General features: G+C 39.8%; 1 protein-coding gene across 2 annotated transcripts in view; it reads left to right on the top strand.

Annotated features, from left to right (window-relative positions):
* MYOF (myoferlin) overlaps window positions 1-21,877 on the top strand; it is a 159,016-nt gene that overhangs the window by 61,817 nt on the left and 75,322 nt on the right. For both annotated transcript variants that reach the window (XM_027839784.1, XM_027839783.1), the window contains exons 6-16: window positions 2,064-2,221; window positions 2,485-2,613; window positions 5,026-5,088; window positions 5,177-5,227; window positions 6,570-6,600; window positions 7,136-7,251; window positions 11,172-11,298; window positions 16,157-16,260; window positions 17,335-17,403; window positions 17,512-17,555; window positions 20,106-20,188. In XM_027839784.1, the coding sequence (XP_027695585.1) occupies window positions 2,064-2,221; window positions 2,485-2,613; window positions 5,026-5,088; window positions 5,177-5,227; window positions 6,570-6,600; window positions 7,136-7,251; window positions 11,172-11,298; window positions 16,157-16,260; window positions 17,335-17,403; window positions 17,512-17,555; window positions 20,106-20,188 (975 nt within the window). The remainder of the gene's footprint in view (window positions 1-2,063; window positions 2,222-2,484; window positions 2,614-5,025; window positions 5,089-5,176; window positions 5,228-6,569; window positions 6,601-7,135; window positions 7,252-11,171; window positions 11,299-16,156; window positions 16,261-17,334; window positions 17,404-17,511; window positions 17,556-20,105; window positions 20,189-21,877) is intronic.

Below are 21,877 nucleotides of genomic sequence, written 5' to 3'. Positions count from 1 at the left end.
TCTCTCTCTCTCTCTCTCTCTCTCTCTCTCTCTCTCTCTCTCTTTCCATACACTTTTCTCATAGAATCCAGGGAACTTATGTCCTCATGGTAGCATTCCCTTGTAAGTAGTTGTTGCGAGGCCTTCTAGGGCCTTCCCGGGAGGAAGCTGTTTTCTGGAGATCAAAAGGCTTCTGCCTTCCCAAGCCTTGGTTATGACACATGCTAGAGAGATTTGCAAGAGGGAGGAGGGAAATAAAATTTTTGGCCTGGCAGTTGCATTGAAATTACAAATGTTTCTGCCATTAAGATAACTGGGAGATATCATAAAGGCAGTGTGCAATAATGCATAGAGCGCTGGCTGGGGAGTCAGGAAAACCCAGGTTGAAATTGAGCTTCAAACACTTACTGTGTGACCCTAGGCAATCCTCAGTCTCTCTGTGCCTCAGTTTCCTTATGTTTAAAAAGATGAGGTTGGGCTTAATGACCTCCAAGATTGTGTCTAAGTCTCTGATCCTCTGATCTTTTGATCTTCCCCCTTGTACCTTCTTCCAGGCTCTGGGATTTCATACGTATGAACGCTCCTTTGATTATGTAGATCTAAACCCCTTTACACTTTAGCAGATGGTCTTCAAGACTTGCTGTGGCTGTCCTAGCATAGGGTAGCAGTGACTAGTATGTGGATAAAGTACAGATTTTGAATCATAAAGGCCTAGGTTTGAATCTTTCCACGGGCCAGTTAACCTCTCCAAGCCTCAGTTTTCACATCTGTAATATAAAGATACTAATTCTTGTTGGTACCTACTGGACAGGGTATTTGGGAGGCTCAAAGTGGGAGAGACTGAAGGTAAGGAACTTTTCTGAATCTGTCTCTGCTGGTCCTCGAACTCTAGCATGGTGCCTGTAGTCAGAGCCTTTCCAGCTTTGTAGGAGGTTGTGATCAGCTGCAGTCAACATAGAAAAGGCTGGGTCACCTCCACATCACGACGTGACATCAGAGTAGAGGAGGAGTGCAGAAGCCACCTATAATCAAGAACTATCAAGGTTGAAAACACTATCTTTAAATGGGCAGGTAGTAGTTTCATGACCAGAATCACAGAACTGAAAGGGACTTTTGGATACCATTTAGTCCAGTCTATTCTTTATTACAAGTAACAATAGGGGAGTATGTACAAGAAAGAATAGGGAGGTGGAGTGATTGGTCCTCGGGCACACGGCTAGTTAGAAGCAGGACCAATGTCTTCTAACTTCTGAGCCAAATCAATATCTATGACATAAACTCTATGTGCTTGAGTAAAAGCTCAAAATACTTTCCACTAGATCTTAGCTGCTGCCCCTCTCAACCTCCTCAGCACCTCATCTCCTCTAGACACATGAAAGGCATTTATATGTAAAGGAAGTGAGTATGTATGTGTGTGTGTGTGTGTGTGCATGTGTGTATGTATGAATGTGTTGAATGGGAATGAAATCTGACTTATTAAATTTCTCATTATCCAAGAATTGATGATCTATTTAGTGAAGATAGCAGTGATGTGTTGGAAAGAGCACTGAACTTAGAGTCAAGGGGCCTACGTTTGAATTTTTACTCTGTTCTTTACTAGCTATGAAACATTAGATGAATCAATAAAGATCTTGAAGCCTCAATTTTATCCTCTGAAAAATATGGATAACAATATGTGCATGACCTAGCCCAGATTGGGCAAGTGATTGGGAAGGTCAAATGAGATAATGTATAAATACCGATGGCAGATCCTATTTGCACACAGACTGCACTGTGCTCATCTTCAACGCTGGCTTCCTACCACTTATGTGAGGACATCAAGATATTGCCTTCCATAAAATATTTATTAGTATCAACATCCCAAAGTAGTGTCCTAGGTTACTCCTGGGTGCGTTCATCTAACTCCATGCGTCGTTTACAAGTGCACCAGTTCTTAGGAAAACAGAAAAAAAAATGGAGGCCAGGCAGAACCGTTTGTGTCAAGGGAGTTCACTTTCAGGCCCTTATAAAGGAGGAATCTTTTCACCCATTATTACAAAGCAGATCATTTCTGCTCTTAACCATGTGCCTTTTTCACATATTAGAAGAAGAGGAAGAAGACCCAGGAGATGATGACACCACATTCAAAGCCATTGCCCCACGGGCTCCAGCTGCAAATGTTTCTGAATTCCAGCTGGCCCGGAGGATTACAAAAGGAAAGAACACCCGGAGAATGCTTTCCAATAAGCCACAAGACTTCCAGGTAATCAACAGCCAGAAGTCTATGCTTTTTTGTGTCCTGTGGGACAATGCTCCCAAACTGAGCATCATATGGCATGATATATAATGGGCATGGTGTTATAGGACAGAAAATGGGGAGTCTTGAAAAAAATTTAAGTAAAAATTTTAAGTAAAAAAACTTTCTCACCATGTGGCCTGATGTAACTGAGATGTAACTGATGTAACTTTCTTTCTTTCTTCTCTTTCTTTCTCCTCCTCCTCCTCCTCCTTCTTCTTTTCTTCTAGATTCGTATTAGAGTGATCGAAGGACGTCAATTAAGTGGGAATAATATCAAGCCAGTGGTCAAAGTCCACGTCTGCGGTCAGACACATCGAACAAGAATCAAAAGAGGGAACAATCCATTTTTTGATGAAGTAAGCAGTTGGTAGATAAATAATCTTTCTTGTTTATGTAGGTTTATAAAAAATACATTATGACAAAAATGATAGACTGCTGGCCTGGGAATCTGGAAAACCTGAGTTCAAGTGCTGCTTATGAGAAATGCTCTGGGGCCTGGGGACCAGTCATAGAACTTCTCAATGCCTTAGGCAACCTTCTAACACTGTGGAATTGATGTTTTCACTTCCAAGTTATACAGTGCTTTCTAGGAACATACAAATTTAATTGCATTATATGTAACAGCATTATATGTGCCAATGTCCTAAAGTCATATGCTGAACATACATAAAGAATACATAACATAACAAGGCACTAATTGGGCAACAGACAATAACGGCAAAAGGCCAACAGAGAAAGAAGGGATCAAGGTGAGCAGGTATCACCTGGGCTTCATGGAAGAGGCAAGACTTTAGCTTGTAGGTGAAGAATGGAGAGAGAACAGTTAAGTGAAGGGAAGAGGTGGCCTTTTCAGGAAGTTGGAATAGCATAAATGAAGGGGTATATTGGGGGAGGAAATTTTGTGAATTTGGGTGAGATGTATGCCATCTTGAATTCAGTAAAGGTTTGTGTTGAGGAATGGTGGGGAATAACTTTGGACAGGCAAAGTGTGGCCAGATTATAGAAGATTTTAATAATAGCACATATCAGTACATTTATAATACAAGCTTGATTAAAATAGGCCAACCACTAAATTCTTAAGCAAGATCTGAAGAAGAATGTTCATAGTCCTTAAAGGAACTGACTCACTGAAAAATCTAGAGACTAGAACAGGTTAAATCAGGATCAGAATTTTAGATGTGGGCTTGATTAACACATTCTTAGTCTCAACAAATCATGTATTTATTGTACCCCTGGTATAGTAATCAATCATTAGTATTGAAATGATGAAGAATATGAAAGGAGCAATTAAACTTTTAGAGTTTAATTTTAGGCTACGTAATAATAATACCATTGCTTTAATGTTTGCAAAGCATTTTACAAATATTATCTCATTTGATCCTCACAACAACTCTGTGAAGTAGGTACTGTTATTATCTTCATTTCAGAGTTGAGAAACAGAGGCAGACAGAGGTTAAGTGACTTGCCCACAGTCACACAGCTATTACTCTCTGAAGCCAGGTCTGACTCTAGGTCCAGTGTTCTATCCACTGTGCCACCCAGGTGCCTAGCTAATAAATGCTAAATAATGAGTGAGTCAGTACTAAAAGAAGCAACCTCACAGGATTGTATGGTACAAAAAGTGAACAGTTCCTTTAAGGCACTGAGACTCATCCAGCCAATGACAAGAGTTGATTTTAGGGACTTCTTTATTTTTAGATTAAACAGACATAAAATATAGGTCTATGTAGACAAAATGGAGGAAGAAATGGATTATATTTTTCCAGGTAACACAAGCCTCAGACATGCAATTTGCATAAATTTATTAACAGTTTGAATTAAGTAGCTCAATTATCCTCAACTTGGGACAACTAGGTGCAGTGCAGTGGATGGAGTGCCAGGCCTTGAGTAAAGAAGACTTGACTCCCTGAGTTCAAATCTGGCCTCAGACACTTACTATCTGTGTGACCCTGGACAAATTACTTAATCCTGTTTGTCTCAGTTCCTCCACCTGTAAAATGAGCTGGAGAAGGAAATAACAAACCACTCTGGTGTCTTTGCCAAGAAAATCCCAAATGGGATTGTGAAGAGTTGAAAATGACTGAACAATAACAAAATCTTAAACTGTTTCACTTGTGTGGCAAAGTAGATGGAGTGCCAGATTTGAAGTTAGGACGTTTCAAATCCTTCCTCTGATTTACATAGCACATTTATGTGGCCCTTTAGGGTTTGCAATTGAGGCAGTGTGATAAAGTGGACAAAAGACTGGCCTTAAAAAAAGAAAAGAAAAGAAAAGAAAAAGACTGGCCTAGGAATCAGAGGAACCTGGGTTTGAGTCTTGCCTCTCAAGGAGCCTAGCTGTGTGGCTATGGGCAAATCTCTTACCTCTCTAAGCCTCAATTTATTTATCTATGGAATGGAGATAATACAATCTGTAATTTCTGTCTCACAGAGTTGTGAAGCTCAAGTGAGATAATGTAAATGAAGCACTTTGCAAGCCTTAAAGTGTGATATGAGTGTCAACTATTATTAAGTCATTTCACTGTTAGTGTGTAGGATAGAGGATGGATAGGGACTTGGGCTGTGATTTTATTGGCATAGGGAACTCTAGATTGACACCTTCTGTGCAACTTATAGTCTTAAAGAGCTGAGTGAGCGTCTGTCTGGCCCAATGAACAACTTAATGTGATTAAATACAAGGCTCAGTTAATTACTTAGCTCTTTTTTTTCCCCTTGTGCCTTACTATACAGCTGAAATTCTTTTTTTCCCTTTTTTTTTGTCTTAACAGTTATTTTTCTACAATGTCCACATGACCCCTCTAGAATTGGTTGATGAGACAATAAGCATTCGGGTAAGAAAAACCAAGGGCGTTCACAGGCCATAGATCAGTCAGTGCCACACAAAGTTAGTATAACCTTGGGCATTTTTCTCTCTTTCAGGTTTATGATTCCCATTCTTTGAGAGCAGACTGTCTGATGGGGGAATTCAAGGTGGGTACCAAGAGAATACTTTCATCTTACTTCAGTGCTATATAGAATCCCAAAGGAGAAGCTGATTGCTCTGCCCCATCTCAGTTTGCCCCTCTCAGTGAGTCTCAAAGTCTTTCTATCCTGGCATCATGACATTCTCTGAAGGCAAGATGTAATGGTGCCTGGGGAGGGATATCAGCAGAGACCCTAGGAACTTAGAGAGGGCTACAGAAACGAGATGTATACCTACATTACAGGTGAAAAGATCAAGATTGATCCTGTATCATTTTTTTGTCCTACCATTGCTTTTGTCCTGTAATTGTATAAGTCATAGTTCTTTGTCTCTGAACTTAGTTCAGAATTCAGTTGGCCTGTAAGGGGTTAATTTAGAAATACAGCTGTCCTGCTAATCCCTGATCTATTCTTGGAATTTAGCTGACCTTGGGGGATGTGTGTGTGAACACAAGGGAGTCGGGCCTAATATCTTTATACCACCAAGCTATCCTTCAAGGATGTCTGGTTTATTATCTTGCACCTGGACTCTCAGGAGGGAAGGAGGGAGTTTGTTCCTAGCCCCCATTCCCTACACCTCAACTCTGTAACCAGTATGCTGTCCTCAACCACACTATGTTTCCTACATTGTTCTGTTTTTTGTTCTGTATTCCCCAAAACCTATGTAGGGGGAGCTATCCTTTTGCTTGGGGCCATTGTCATAAATGGAGGCAATCCATTGTCCCATTTATTGACAGGCAGCATGCCCCTGCTAATAAATATTATCTTTCATGGAGAATTGCCTCAGTTTACTCTTTTGGTAAATTTCAGTCACCCCACAGGACTTACCACCTCTGTTGGTCCTCTATGCAGTAATGCCATTGAATGGACAGCAATGCGGGTTGGTTCTGTATCTGTCACTGAAATGCTTCTAGGTCAATGAGAAAGCCCATCCTGCTGCCTCTTTTATTACATCTTTCCCTGGCAATAATTATTGTCAACCTTCCAGTAGAGGTTGGGCAGGTGTCATGGAATGGGCAAACCAAACCAGGAAAGAATGGCAGGATATTTTTCTAAATATCTGAAATTCCAGTCAGTTTGATGACATATTTCAAACTATTTTCAATGTAACAGGCTATCTCACTAGGTAATGAGCTCTCTGTCACAGAATATGTTCAAGCACAGTCTGGATGACCATCTCTTGAGGATGATGTAAAGGAGATTTCTTCATGGAGTAGGAAGGTGTTCTAGACAAAACCCCTTCCCCCTCTTTTACTTCCTGGATTTTCTGATTAAACATAAGAAGAGGAACAAGTTTCTTAAGATTAATTTCAAAATAATTTAAAGTGCTTAAAACCTTTTTTTTTTCCAGATCGATGTGGGTTACATTTATGATGAACCTGGTAAGTAATATCTTCATTATCTTGAATCCTAGATCCCTCACTTCTCCTTCAGATAAGGCATCTTTGTTAAGGGCCTATAAAACAAAAGAAAAAAAGATCATCAAAAGGGCTTTAAGTCATCCGAATGAATATGCTGAAGTTTGAATGGTTATGCCCTGTTGGAAAAACTCAGAGTTCCTCAACATATGTGAGCAGAAATTCATTTGGGGTGGGTATTTTGACCTTACTTTGACAAATTTACAAGAGCAGTTAGAACAGACACCTCTGGGAGCCTTATCAGACCCAGACCAGAACAGGAAGCAAAGGACCATGCTGGTATTTCTGGAAGGACTTGTTTGGAACCAGGGAGATTTGGCTTTTCCACAATGGTAACTAATTATTTGAGGAAAAGCTGAGGAAGTTTTGTGGGTTGAGGAGTATACTCTCTTAAATGTTTATTTTTTTCTCTAACAGTCTTAAACCCCAGACCTACCAACATTCCTTTAACTTCTCCTTGCTCAGAAGGCGATTCCATTTCACCCCGTCTTGTTTTTAGGTCATGCTGTCATGAGAAAATGGCTTCTTCTAAATGACCCCGAAGATACAAGTTCTGGTGCTAAAGGTTACATGAAAGTCAGCATGTTTGTCCTTGGAACAGGAGATGAACCCCCAGTGAGTGTTTCTGAAGAAAGGTTCTACTTTTTCATTTCCACAAGTGAAGATGGTCATGAACTAAGCAAGTGGGCAATGAAGGAGTGAGTCAATGCTTAGGATAGCTCTTATTTGAAAACAATTGACATGTGTGTCAGTAGGATTGATGCTCTGGAGCCAAGGAAAGAAATCTGTAATAGGGTAAGATCATTGGATCCTTGATTTAGACCAGAGGTCATCCACTCCATCCCCTTTGTTTTGTAGATGAGCAGCTGAGGTCCAGAGAGGATAGTGACCTGCCTAGGGTTACCTAGCTATTTGGGGCAGGCTTTGAACCAAGGTCTTCCAGAATCAAAGTGTAGTGCTCCAATGACTATACAGTGCTTCCCCACGTCACATAATTGATTGCCATTCTTACCCATATCTTTCCTCTGCACGTATAGGCATTTTCCTGCCTAATGATGTTAGGATCCATGAAAAGTCATCTTTGGGCTAAATGACATTGTAGTTCCTAGCAATCCAATTCAACCGACATTTATTAGGTACCTACTATGGTCCAGCCATGATACTAGTCACTGAACAAAAGAAAAACAAAAAAGAAAGACAAAAACCAAACAGTCCCTGTCCTCAAGAAATTTACATTCTACTTAAGGAATACAACACACCCCTCCCCTAGATAAGTAAATATAATATGGTATGAAGTAATTTCAAAATGAAGAAGGTATTAACAATGAGATAACTGATTAGAAAAGACCTGTAAAGGAGGCAGTATTTGAATAAGGCTCAAAAGAAAGCTAGAGATTTAAAGAGGTGGAGGTGAAGATTGAATGCCTTCCAGGTCTGGGGACAGCTCATACAAAGGCATGGAGAAGGGTGATGGGATGTGTATACTGTGTGTACTGGAACAGAGAAAGTATGGAGGGAGGAGAATATGAAATAACACTGGAAAAGAAGGCGGGAGACACATTCAAAAGCATATATACCAGGCTGAGGATTTTGTATTTTATCCCAGCAGCAAATTTTATGCCATAAACATTTTTGAAGGGGGTAGGTATTGACATGGTTTTAAGAATAGGAATTTGTCAGCTTTTTGGGAAGTGAATTAGAGACAGGAGAGACTGGATTCCGGGAAATGAATTAGCAGGCTATTGCAGCAGTACAGGCAAGAGTTGCTGAGGCAATTTACATACCTATTTACATATTTACAAATATATACATATTTACATAGAGTAAAGATGATGGAGGCAAAAGTAGGATTCTTATGACTTGGCAACTGATAGGAAATGAGGGAAGGTGAAGGGTTAAGGATGCTTCCAAGAATGTGAACTTGAGTGACTAAAACAACGGTCATTTAAAATAGGAAAGTTAGAGGAATATGTATGGTTTTGAAAACGTTGAGTTCAAGGATGCCTCTGGGATGGACATCCAAGTGAAGATTTCTTGCAGGCAATTAGTTGGTGATGTAGGAGTAATATTCAGGGTAGAGTTAGGGTGGGGTTTGGGACTCCTCTGCATAGAGATGATAATTGAACATGAGTAGTTGATGAGATCACCAACTGAGAGAGGAGAGAGGGAAGGATTGACCTTTGGCAGATGCCTATACCTAATGGGTAAGAGTAGGATGATAGCCCAGCAAAGGAGGCTGAGGACAAACTGTCAGTCACCTAGGAAGGGGAGAGTCCCAGAAGAGGGGCTGGCCAAGTGTCAAAAGCTTTAAAGAAGTCATGTCCAATGAGGCCTGAGAGACTGCCTTGCATTCCTAAGAAAAATCTTAGGATTTGGTTGACTGTAATAGTGGTTTCATGACATCATGATAGGGGCTGAGGACACTGTATTGATGAGGTTACTGAGAAATTATGTTGTTCAGAGCAGTGGTATGAAGGGCGTGCCTGGATTCTGACTAATCTCTCTTAAACCCTAAGACTAAGGAAACCTGAATATTTTCAAGGATTACTTACCAGGGCCATAACCACAATGGGGTATGTGGTACTCCATCAGGGGACACCTGGGTCTCAGCAATACTCCTGAGTGTGGCTCAAGGCAGATTACATATAATTGGGAAATATTTATCAAAATAAATAAAAGAATAACAAGTCCTCCTCTACACAGTGGGGAGGAAGCCACCCAGCTGCAAAGTGGATCTTCTATAGCTGTGATGTTTCGGGAGGGATGCTGTACACTCTGCAGCATCAGACACCGCTGCCTGGGCTGGACCTACCTGGGCTGAGCCACACCCAGTTCAAGCAAGTCCTGCAGAGGAAGAGGGAGAGGGAGTAATTGCCTACCTCTGAATTTTTACGTGTCCCACAACTAATTCTAGAGAGGTAGCATGGCGTATTGCTTCCAGAGGGCTCTCACTGGAGTTAGGGAAGCTAGTTCAGGTCCTGCCTCTGACAAATGTTATCTGCATGGGTATCGACACATCACTGAACCTCTCTGTCCTTACGTAGCTTCCTAATGTTACAAATCGAGAGTAAAATGGAAAGTGCTTTGGGTCCACGGTTAGAGGATCTCAGTTCAGATCCCACACCTGCTACTTGGCTGTCTGTATGACCCTGGGCAAATCATTTCATCTCCCTGGGTTTCAGTTTCCTCATCAGTAAAATGAAGGGATTGGATTAGATAGTTTCTAAGATAACCTTTTAGCTCTAGTTGTATGATTCTATGGTCTCTATCAGTAAAGGGAGTTTCCACAGTTTCCTAACAGTACTAAACCATCCCTCCCAAAGCCTTCAAACATCCCAATTAATTCAGAAGCCCAGTTAGCACAAAATTTCTAGTGACTTCATTCCATAGAAAAGTACTTGTTGTTCAGTTATTTTTCAGTTATTTCTGACTCTTTGTGACTTCATTTGGGGTTTTCTTGGCAAAGATACTGAAGTGGTTTGCCATTTCCTTTTCTAGCTCATTTTTACACATGAAGAAACTGAGGAAAACAAGGTTAAGTGGCTTGCCCAGGGTCACATAGCTAGTAAGTGTCTGAGGCCAGATTTGAACTCAGGAAAATGAGTCTTCCTGACTCCAGGCTCGACACTCTATACACTGGGCCACCTAGCTACTACTAATTTGCCTGCAACAGCTAAGTGTTGCCTCAAAGGGTATTCATTGCTCTACTGAAGAGGTATCAGACATGAGGCTCTCAGCCCCGTGCAGTCTGCAACACTTACAATGGAACTGGAAAATATTTGACAAAATAGAGAAAAAGACAATAAAACATAGATAATATTACATTTTTTAGACAAAGTCATTATGTGGCCCTCAACCCTTTAGTATGATGACTGCCCCCAGTTTCTATTTGAGTTTGACCTCACTACCCTAAGGAATTAGAGGGGGAGTACCTATGGGCACGTGGACTTCTAGAGGACATCGACAGGAATGCCAGGAACAGGCATACTTCACTAGACTGGTGCTCACCCAACTTACAAAAGCACAAATTATTTTCTGATGATGGGAGGAAGTATGGCACAGTAGAAAAGGCACTGAATTGGAATGAGAGGATCTGGGTTCAGATCCTGTCTCTACTACTTGCTACCCTTGTTAAAGTCACTCTTGCATCTTAGTTTCCTCTTTAAAATGGAGGACTTGAATTAGATGGTCTCTGGGTCCCTTTCAGGTTTAGATCTCAAAATCTATCATCCTCTAATGTTTGGGGCAATCCCCCAGAAGGCATAGATGTGAGATGGCAAACTTGAAGATGAGAAAAATGGAGAGCACAAATATTAGCCTGTAACCTAGGACTTCATCATGAAAAGTCTCAGAGTTGGTTTTGCCTTTTTGCTTTTGTGATTTCAATACATACATAGTAGGTGCTTTGTTCATAATAGGAAATAATTGTTTATTCGATTGGTTAATTATAGTGGTACCATTTGGTCCACCACAGTTGGTGCTTTCTGTATGTATAAAATTCTGGTGCATAATTTGTAACTATGTGTCCTCAACAGACAGAGAAGAGAGATCGAGATAATGATAGCGATGATGTGGAGAGTAACTTGTTACTTCCTGCCGGGATTGCCCTGCGGTGGGTCACTTTTGTCCTGAAAATTTACAGAGCTGAAGATATTCCTCAGAGTAAGTACTCACTAAATCTTGCCATTGAGATTGTGGGGCAGTAATCTATATAATAAATATAGACTGTGTTTAAAAGAACTTGTGTTAAACACGTACACACACACACACACACACACACACACAGAGCTTTTCACCTTCTAGCTAGCCGTAGGACTTTGAGCAAGTCATTTCACCTTTGCAGTCAATTTCCTCTTTTGAAAAATGGGGGGAGGGAGGAAGGTGGAGGAGAGAGCAAGAAGGAGTGCAATAAGGCAGTGAGGCATAATTGGAAAACAGATGGACTCAGAGTCAGATCCAGCTTATGGTTCTGGTAGTCCCTACTAACCACATGGCAGTGGCCAAATCATGAACTTCTGAGTCATTTTTATCATCCATAAAATGGAGAAATGGTACCTGCCTTGCTCACCACCCAAACTTTTTATGAAGAAAGCTCTTTACAATCTCATGAATGTAGAAGAAAGATGAGCCTCCAGCATTACCAACTCCTCCAATAAAATTCAGATCCAGACACAATGCAGTTCCTCTAAGAGTATGCTCATTTAGTCACTGGAGAAGCACCCCACATTCAAAGTTCAAATAGCTTTATTAATGTTTATAGATGGTTTAAAGTTTGTGTGATTCTTAACTTTCCCCACATCTTTATTTATTTTTCATATTTAAATGTTTCCTTTGGTTTCTATTGAAGGGGGCCACAGGAGTGAGGGCCATTTTGTATTTATTTTTGGGTTTCATGGGTTGCCATGGCCAAAAAATTCACAGAAGGGTAAGCTTATCAGTAATATGCCTCTTCTTATCTAGCTTGGGTTGATCCTCAGAGAGCAGACCATTCATTGCTGGGAGGGCACTCAAAGCCTTTCCATTTTGGCTGGAACCTGACAAAATTTAATCAACTGGTCTAGCCTTCCAGAACTTAGGGCTGCCTCCATGTCACAATGAGGCATTGGAATCAGACTTCTAACTAAAATAGTTCAATTGCATAGACAAATCTCTTTGCTCTTGAAACGTTTGCAAAAACTGAAAGAAAAGCAATATCGCTAATACAAAATTGAGTTTCTTCATTGAAGCATGGCAGAGTATGTTTGAGGCCAGGAGGATCGTTCCAGTTCCTGGCAGTTGGATTTGTGAATGTTTAGCATAAAAAATTTCTACTTAGAAGTACTCTGTCCATTAAACCCACATTGTTATTTATGACATAAATAATAGCAGCCAGAAGACAAAGTCACCTTGTTAGATTTCTTCCTGAAGAAATATGGTTTGGGGGGGAAGTGTCTCCCTCTCCAATCGATTTGGGGTTATTGATCATCTTAGAAAGAATAGACATGTATATTCGAACCTTGCTAAAAAAGACAATTGGCAACTCCTGATTGGTTTCCCGGGACTGGGACTGCCCCCAGACAATTGGCTGGCTAGGACTCAGTGGGATGGCCTTTGCACCAACCTGTAAAGGACAATAAATGGTCATTTTTGGCTTTTTTTCCCCTCCTCGTCACCCTTTCTGTTGTATCTTTCTTTTAGAGAGCTTATTCCCCAGAAGGCATTAATGGCAGCTTATAGCAGTGGCACAGAGGTAGAGTAGCCTCACTAGAATTTTGGGGGGAGATTGGGGTTCCTGGTATCATAGGTTACCCTGACATGCTCCAGCCCATATAAGCATAGCTCCTCTGCTCTAAACTTTAGAAGGACTTTCTTAATTCAGGACAGTTCTCTTGTGGGGGTCTCAACTACATAAATTAAATATTCTGCAATTAGTAACTGTCTTGTCCTGTTTGATTTAGGAAGTCTGATTTAGGGTGTTTATTCAGTCATTCAGTCGTATCTGACTCTTTGTGAACTGCTCCTCCCTGGTGGACCTAGCACACTAGGGCCTTGTCCATGGAGTTTTCTTGGCAAAAATATTGGAGTGATTTGTCATTTCCTTCTCCAGTAGATCACCTTTTGTCAGAACTCTCCACTATGACTGGTCTGTCTTGGGTAACCCTGCACAGCAGAGCTCATAATTTCATTGAACTACCCTCTGCCATGACAAGGCAGTGATCCAAAAGGTGATACATATCTGTAATTTCAAACTGATTAAATATGGTGGGCTTTAAAACTTTTAAAAGGATTTAATATAAGTTTAAATAACCACTTATATAAAAGAGGAACAAAATCTTACATGAAGCCCTTAGTATTTTTTGTATTTAGTGATTTTATTGTATTGCATTTTTGAAATTTTTAATTACTTTTTAAAAAATTTTATGTCACAGTCATTTCCCAATATACTGTTTTGCCCCCTTCAGACCTTTCTCTATGCTTCCTTCCCCAACTCCCCCAAGTGAAACAGTGAAGCAAAACCAAAAGACAAAGGCAGCATGTCTGACAGCATATGCAACACTTGTATCTGTAGTCATCCACATCTCTACCAAGAGGAAAGTATATTTTCCTCATCTTTTCTCTGTGACCAAAATTGGTTATTTCACTTAATTGGAGATCAGTTGCCCTTTAATGTTTTAACTCACATTGTAGTCATTATAGACGTTGTTCTCTTGGTGCTGCTTACTTTACTCTGAATCAGTTCAAAGAAGTCTCCTCATATTTCTTTCAATTCCTCATTTTCATCATTTCTTACAAAGCAATTATATTCCATTATAATTGTTCAGCCATTGTCCAATCAAAGCTTATTCACATTATTTCCATTTCTTTTTTCTTTTTTATCACAGAATTTTGTTATCAGAATTTAACAAAATAGAACCAAACAAGTTAGCAACAAATAAGACGTGTATCTTCTCTGTATCCCTTTTCAGGTCAGCTTGAAGTGCTGTTTTAGTATTCTTTCCTTCTTTTAGAAAGAATATACATAGTTATAATAAATATGTATACAGCTGCAGTGCTGCTGATCTTACCTCATCTCACTTCATATCGGTGTTCTCATGTTTTCTTGCTTCTCGACTATTGGTATCATAACACAATAATATTCCACCATTTTTTTTAGAGGAGGTGAGGAGGGATTGGACCTCAGATTTCACTGGTGTTGTGAACTCTCAGTGTAGAAAACTCTCTTCTTTAATGCAGATTGGCAACTCATGTTAATATCATCAGAGCCTAGATTTAAAGTTAGAAGGGACCTCCGAGGTCTCATAGTGCAGTTCCATTTTACAGAGGAGGAAAACAACACCCAGACAAGTAAATCTCAAAGTCATATGGCAGCAAGTGGATCCATCCTTGCCAGGCACAGTTGTACAGGTGATAAAAGGAAGAACTGAGATTCAAACTGAGGTCCTCTATACTCCAAATTTGGCCCCCATTTCACAGTATCACTGTAATTTATGGTGCTGAACGGCTGCCTGGGTGCACTGAGAGGTTAAATGACTTGCTAGTAGTCATTCAACTCATATTTAACCAAGATAAGTCTTGAACTCAGGTCTTTCTGACTCTGAGATCAGACCTCTATCTATCACATCATGTTGCTTTTCATTCTATTCCATTAACATGCCATAATACGCTCAGCCATTCTTTAATCACTGGATATGTAGGTTGTTTTTAGCTTTTTATATTATAAGTAAATCTATCAAATAAATATTTCTATTGCAACTATGAATGCTTTTGTCTAGATAGATACAGATTTTTTTATATTTTTAGGATGAATGTCCTAGCCATAGAAAGATACTAGATCCATAAGTATCATTGTTTTTGTGCTTCATTATTTGTTGCCAGATAGTTCTCCAAAATGTTTGTAACATGCAACTAGGGGGCATAATGAATAGAGCTCTGGACTTGGAATCAGGAAGATCTGAGGTCAGATCTGGCCTCTGTCACTTTCTAGCTGTATGACTCTAGATAAGTCACTTAACATCGGTCTGCCTCAGTTTCCTCATCTGTAAAATGGAGATAATGATAGTCATTGTTGTGAGGATCAAACAAAAAAAATATATGTAAAGCCTTTTTAAACCAGGAAGTGCAATACAAATGCTATCTATTCTTCTTCTTCTTCTTCTTCTTCTTCTTTTTCTTCTTCTTCTTCTTCTTCTTTTTCTTCTTCTTCTTCTTCTTCTTCTTATTGTTATTATTATTATTATAGTCCCTTCCTCAACAATGTATCGAGTGTCAATTCCCACGCAGCTCTTCCAATGTTAAGTTTTCATTCTTGCCATTTTGGTCAGGTTAATGTAAAATATGAATTTTATGTCCTCTTCTACAGAAAGTTGCCCTCCAAACCCATAGGTGGGACTGTGACTACCTTATTTTAACATTGTTATAAAAACCAGAAGTCTACTTATATCTTACTTTTTCTAGGAACATAACCTACCTTAAGTCCAAGAATTTCCTGTGAATTAATTGTGATGTTTCTATTCCATAGTTTTGATGTTTAATAAATCATTGGTCTGGGACATTTCTAACAGTTGACCCTAACTTCTTTTCCAAATTGATACTTTAATTTCCCTTGATTTGCCCAAGATATCCCTATTATATAGACTTTCTTGATTAAGGCTAAAACCACCGTTAGAATCAGGAGCATGCTGGAACCAACTCTAACCAGAGCATGAGCAGATTGTTAAATTTTCAGTGTGAGCATTTACACCTTAGAAATTGGCAAATTGTACAAGTTAGGACTTGATTTATCATTTTGTTGATTTCTCTAGACTTAAGAAAGTGATGGAGAAAATGTTAACAATACGAATTAAACTTATAAGTGTGTCCAGTCTATACTTTCCCCCTGGAGAGTCAGATGTTAAACATTTACCAGCACCCTCCTATATGTTCCCAACGCTTGCAGCTTCTAATGACAAATTCTCCTGCATTCATTCAAGGCATATTTGTTTTTAATTTCTATACTTTTAAGATCCAAGTTACTATCTCCTGTCTGTATTTTCATTTCTAGTGGATGATGCCTTCTCACAGACTGTCAAGGAAATATTTGGAGGCAATGTAGACAAGAAAAACTTAGTGGATCCATTTGTAGAAGTTTGTTTTGCTGGAAAAAAGGTGTGTATAGACACAATCTGAATAAGGATGCTTGTAGGAATAAATGTTTAAAACTATGTCTGCTACCTAAAGCTATACATCAGACATATTCACTGCTCAACTGGCCCCAGGAAGAACATTCTGATCCTTGGCAGATTTGACAAGTCTGTGCCCTTATAACTCGTTAATTTCTCAGTTAGTTGGAAGATGGGCCAGCCTCAAGATAATACCTTCCCCTGCCTTGCTCAGGGCCTAAGAACTTTCACCCGAAATCCTCACACCAGTCCTTGTGGTGATAGGGCTTTGGCGCAATCAAAAGAAAAACTCTTCCTTAGGTGAGAACCTCTACCATTGGGAGAAATGTGATCATTTCTTTCTGTTTCTAAGATGCTAAGAACTAAAGCCAAAGCACAGTGATACACTTTAAATAAGTAGACTGTGGTGTAGAGGCTAGTGAGCTGAAGCCAGGAAGACCTGTCTGGGTCCAGTCCTGTGCCTATGACACATACTGCTGTGTGACCCTGGGCAAGGCCCTTGGCCTCTCAATATCCTATATAGCTCTCCAAGTCTACAAATGGCAGAGAAGATGCAGACCTGCGTCGTTAGAGGGAGTTTCTTCATGAGAAAGATCCCTATGCCAGTGAAATCACGGATCCAGTCCCCTATTCCCTACGTTTTAAAGACCTGCCATCTCATGTAAATCTAAGTGATTTCTTGTTTCTGCCAGCAGACTTAGGCAGATTAAACACCTATAACTTCGTGCGTTGTTTTGTCTTGATTTGGGTTTTTTTTATATTTCTTATGACTATCCCATGAGAAATCTGATGGTTAAAAATCTGTCAAGCAACAGGCCCAAGAAATGCTTGGTACAGAACAATGATGCAGAGCAATATAGGCTATTCATTACATTTGATAAAATTCTCAGTTACATAATATATAATCAATGAATAAAGGACCATGTCTGTACATATTATATTACTGCACTTCAGTGGAACTGAACCCCACAAAATGATGGCGCCAGACAATGGATGCAACACTCTATTGTGGAAATTATAAGCTTGAACTAATGTTGCTTTATGCTGGTGATTTTTTCAGGTTTCCACAAACATAATAGAGAAAAATGCAAATCCAGAGTGGAATCAAATTGTCAACCTTCAAATCAAGGTTGAGTATTTCATCTGTTTGGGGAGAAATTTTTTTAATGTCAAAATAATGAGGTTAACAGTTATTGCCTAGATTTAGAGATGACAATTCTTTTCTTCTTCTTAACAGTTTCCTTCAATGTGTGAAAAAATAAAGTTAACGGTGTACGACTGGTGAGTTAAAACTTCTGATTGCTTTCTATCTCAATCTAAAAAAAATAATTTCAATTGGAGCTGTTCCTCTCTTTCCCAAATTTTCCTCGAGGACTTGGTCTGGATCTTTTTGGCCTCCATCACACCTAGTCTAGTCATTCTCTTTCCTGCCCACTCCCTCTATCCCCCAGAGTGTAAGCTCCATGAGGCCAGGAACTATTTAATTTTTGTCTTTATGTCTCCACACATGGCACAATTTCTGGCACAAAATAGGCTCATAATAGATATTTACTTACTGATATCTATCTGTGTACATAAAACATTTGAAAATATTTTTTATCTTTTTTATTCCCAGTGCCTAGAGACGGGTGCTAATCAAGACTTAATAAATACAAGGAAAGAAAGGAGGGAGGGAGGGAGATTTTAATTAATAATACAGAGAGGCGTTGAGAGACAATCTAATGCTATGAATACAGAGCTGGGTGAGTTAAGTGGAACTTGATTCAAGGCCTTCCTCTGCCACATTGGCTGAGAGATACTGGGAAAGTCATTTAACTTTGCTTTGTCCTTAGACTTTTCTCTAAGATCCTCCATTGTTGGAAAAGGGCTGATTTGCATTGATAGAGGGGATTCTTCACCAGGAGTTTCCTAAACCGATGAAACCGCAGATCTGGATTCTACTTCCCCTTTTCCTCCCTCCCCACCTTGAAAAGGGGAACCCTGGGTGAAATAGCTATCACAGGATTTTGCTCTCTTGTTAACAGTACAACCCAAAGCAATGCAGAAGTGTTGGTGCTGGGGTGAGAAGGAACATTTCCTCTGCATGTCTTTGGACTTGCTGTGAAAAGACTGTCTCTCTACTATAACAAACCAACTTTCTCATGGGAATTGAGCCAAAAAAAGGCCACTGTTGATTCCATAGCTAATTGAGACAACAGTGAGATGCTGCCCAATTGGAAGTGATATAACAAAGTTCCTTTGCTAGAAATTGTGTTCACTGCCAGAGGGGTGCTGTTAATTATTTTATTTCCCCGGCCTATGATACTTTTATGTTTGGAAAGGCACATTTTTTATGCCGTTCTGAAACTTTGCCAGTTGGGTGTATCCAGGTTGGGGGAAGTGAGATGGGTCCAATGTCCACACAAAATTGTATAGTGAACCTATAGAAAGTAATTATGAACCAGAAAAATGCCTTAAGACAAAAACTCAATTTAATTCTGTTCGGTTCAATTCAATTCAACTAACATTTATTAAATACCTACTATGTGTAAGGCATTGAGGATGCAAAAAAAATATGACACAGGGCCTGCTTTTGAGGAGCACAAAATCTAAAGAGAGAGAAAGATATACATATAGTACAACAGGGGATGGAATAAATGTAGAGGAGGATTAGGTATGAAGAAGGTGGGAGGGAAGAGGGCAGTCAAAATGTTAATTCCAGTAAGAACACACTGCAATCAATAGCAATCCATTATCATCTACAAAAGCTCCAGAGACCCAGGGGTCCTCCAGCATATATCTTTGGTCCAGTCAGCTCAGGAGACAGACTCTATCTTGACCAATATAGAGAATATATTTCTGACCCAAATTTATCCTGAAGATATATATGTCCCTGAGAAGATAGATTGATTCTGACCATATTTGGCCCCTCCAAGACCTGGCCTTGAAATCACACCATTTAATTAAGTGATTCCCTGGAACTTGCTCTTCAGATCCATGCCATACAGAAAGGATTCAATGAATAGGTCACAGGAGGATATCCACTGTAGGAACCCCAAAGGCTGGTCTAGTTGTCCTCCCTGATACACAGAAGAGAATTGAGCCTAATGCTCAATGCATGGGGGTTATAATCATCTTGCTCATGCAGGTTGGGTCTGATTCTTCCTCAGTCACCATGGAAAGAATTTACATGAATTAGTGGGACTATTTATAACTCCCACGGGTATCCCCAGAAAAATATGTCTCTAGGTGGAGAAAAGGAATTGTGTGGAGCTGCGACGGTTGGCCACTCCATGACTGACCATTACGTAGGGTATGATTTCTGATTCTCTGGAATACCCAGGGAAGACACACAAAGCTATATATACTTGAAATATGCAGTTTGTTCCCTCTCAAAGCCACCTCTGAGGACAGCTCCTGGTAGACCACACTACACTCAGAAATGCAGATGTGTCAGGGAAGACCGTGCCTTCCTTTCATGGGTGGGGCCTTAGCTCAATCACCACAGATGTAAGGGGGTTATTGAGCTTACTCTAGTTGAACCATCCTGATAATGCATATAGTTCCCACATCACCAAATGAACCCAATAAAAATTCTACTTTAAAAAAATTATATAGACCCTAATGCATTTGTCTCACTGTCTGAGAGGAAGGAGATATAGCTTGAAATTCTTATTAATTTCCAAACTCCTTGATGGCAGGGATTATTTCATCTTTTGTCTTTGTGTTCCCAGTACCTAGCACAATACCTGACCCTCAGTAAAGTCTTCATAAATACTTGTTGATTGCTTGATTTACCGATCCTAGCTTCTGTCAGCACAGGACAATGCATTCATCTCTTCTTTCTTGCAGGGACCGCCTCACCAAGAATGATGTGGTAGGAACAACCTATCTGTATCTCTCTAAAATTGCTGCATCAGGTGGGGAAGTTGAAGGTAAGTCACCCAGCCTATGTTCAAGTGAGAAGATACAAAGACCTCAGACTTGAACATTTTGAAATATACCAGTGTAAATGGGGACCAAGTCTGAAAAACAAAATATAGTCAATTCAGTGAACCATTTTAGCAACGTTATTGTTATGACTAAGCAATGGAGTTAATTCACAAATAATCACAGCAGTTCAAACCATTTGTGGGGTCGACTCTCCCACCCACTGTTTATGCATACATCTTGATGGACCAGTTCTCACTGAAGAGTCTTTCTAACTAACAGGTGTCAGCTATCCATGGGTATCACGATGAAGACATGAAAAGTCCGAACATAAAACAACCATTTGGGGAATGGAGGTTCTGTCTACTTCTCGTTTTAACAATGTCATATTAAAAGGCAGGGTATTATAAGTAAGCCTGGGTCCACAAATGATAATAGGTTATATATCCATCTCTGCTTTGGATATAGAGTTAACATTTGGTGCCAGACCCTTGGCTTCAAGTTAGGATTTTGAAATAAGAGCTCCTTAAGACAACTTATAAAGCATAAATGACCGTGATTCTTTAATACTCTTTTGTAAGACTGAATGTCTAGGACAGAGGTAGATTAATGCATCAAGAAAAAACAGACAGGGACCTTGGATTCCTCCAGATCTAAGGGGCCTTGAGACTCCATTTTGTTTTGTAAGTTGCGCTGTAATAAGGATTGATTGGAGGGTTTTGTGGAGATCAGTGCTGGCTATGAAGTAAAAAATGGCCCATGTATTATTTATTAGCGCTAGGCCTGAAATGAATCCCAAATTACAGATTCTTGAACCATTGAGAAAGCTGACAACCTTGTAAAACCTTTCAATACATGCACCTGTGGCCCTCTCTTATGACCAAGAAGGCTCATTAGTGTTTCCTCTCTCTCACTTCATTGCATTGATTACTATTGTGATAATAATATTATCAACAACAACAGCTAAGATTTATAGAGCACATGAAGATTTACACAGTGCTTTATAAATACTATTTCATTAGCTCCTCACAAGAACCCTGTAAGGTAGATACCATTATTATCCCCATTTTATAGACAAAGGAACTGGAGACCAAGAGAAGATAAGTCACTTGCCTAGTCTAGGGCAGAATTCAAATGCAGGTCTTCCCAATTCCCACTCTAACACTCTATCTACTAGGTCACCTAGCTGCCTCAAAGGGACAGGTATCCTAGACTTTCCCAGATTTGAGGTACTCTGAGACTCCATTTCATATTATAAATCATACTGCAATAAGGCCTCTAGGTAAGCCCTTACTGAGGGACAAAAACATGTTTGAGATCAAATATTACAAGGTGATGAAAATGAGAGCCAGCATGTCATGATACATAAAGATCCAGCCATGGAGTCAGAAAGAGCCAGGTTCACGTTCTACCCTTCATACATCCTGGCCGCACGACCTTGACAAATCACTGAATCTCTCAGTGCTTCAGTGAGCCCTCTGAGACTAAGTTTCAGAGCAGTTACTAATCAGCATTAGTAGAGGCAGTTTACTCCCTGATTTTCCTACTTGGAAACACTTTCTCTGTGTAGAAATAGCCATAGACCCTAACCAGGGTCTCAGATCCTAGGTCGCTGACCCCAAAGCAGTCAAGCATAGGACAAAAGATTTTTAATAAAAATGTAAAGTATTACACTACTCCCTCCCCAACATGAC

The sequence above is a fragment of the Vombatus ursinus genome, unplaced genomic scaffold, assembly GCF_900497805.2.
Source record: "Vombatus ursinus unplaced genomic scaffold, bare-nosed wombat genome assembly UNPS02014833.1, whole genome shotgun sequence".
Lineage (NCBI taxonomy): Eukaryota > Metazoa > Chordata > Mammalia > Diprotodontia > Vombatidae > Vombatus > Vombatus ursinus.
The sequence above is the reverse complement of the archived record's forward strand: the minus strand, read 5'-3'. Positions and strand labels throughout refer to the sequence as shown.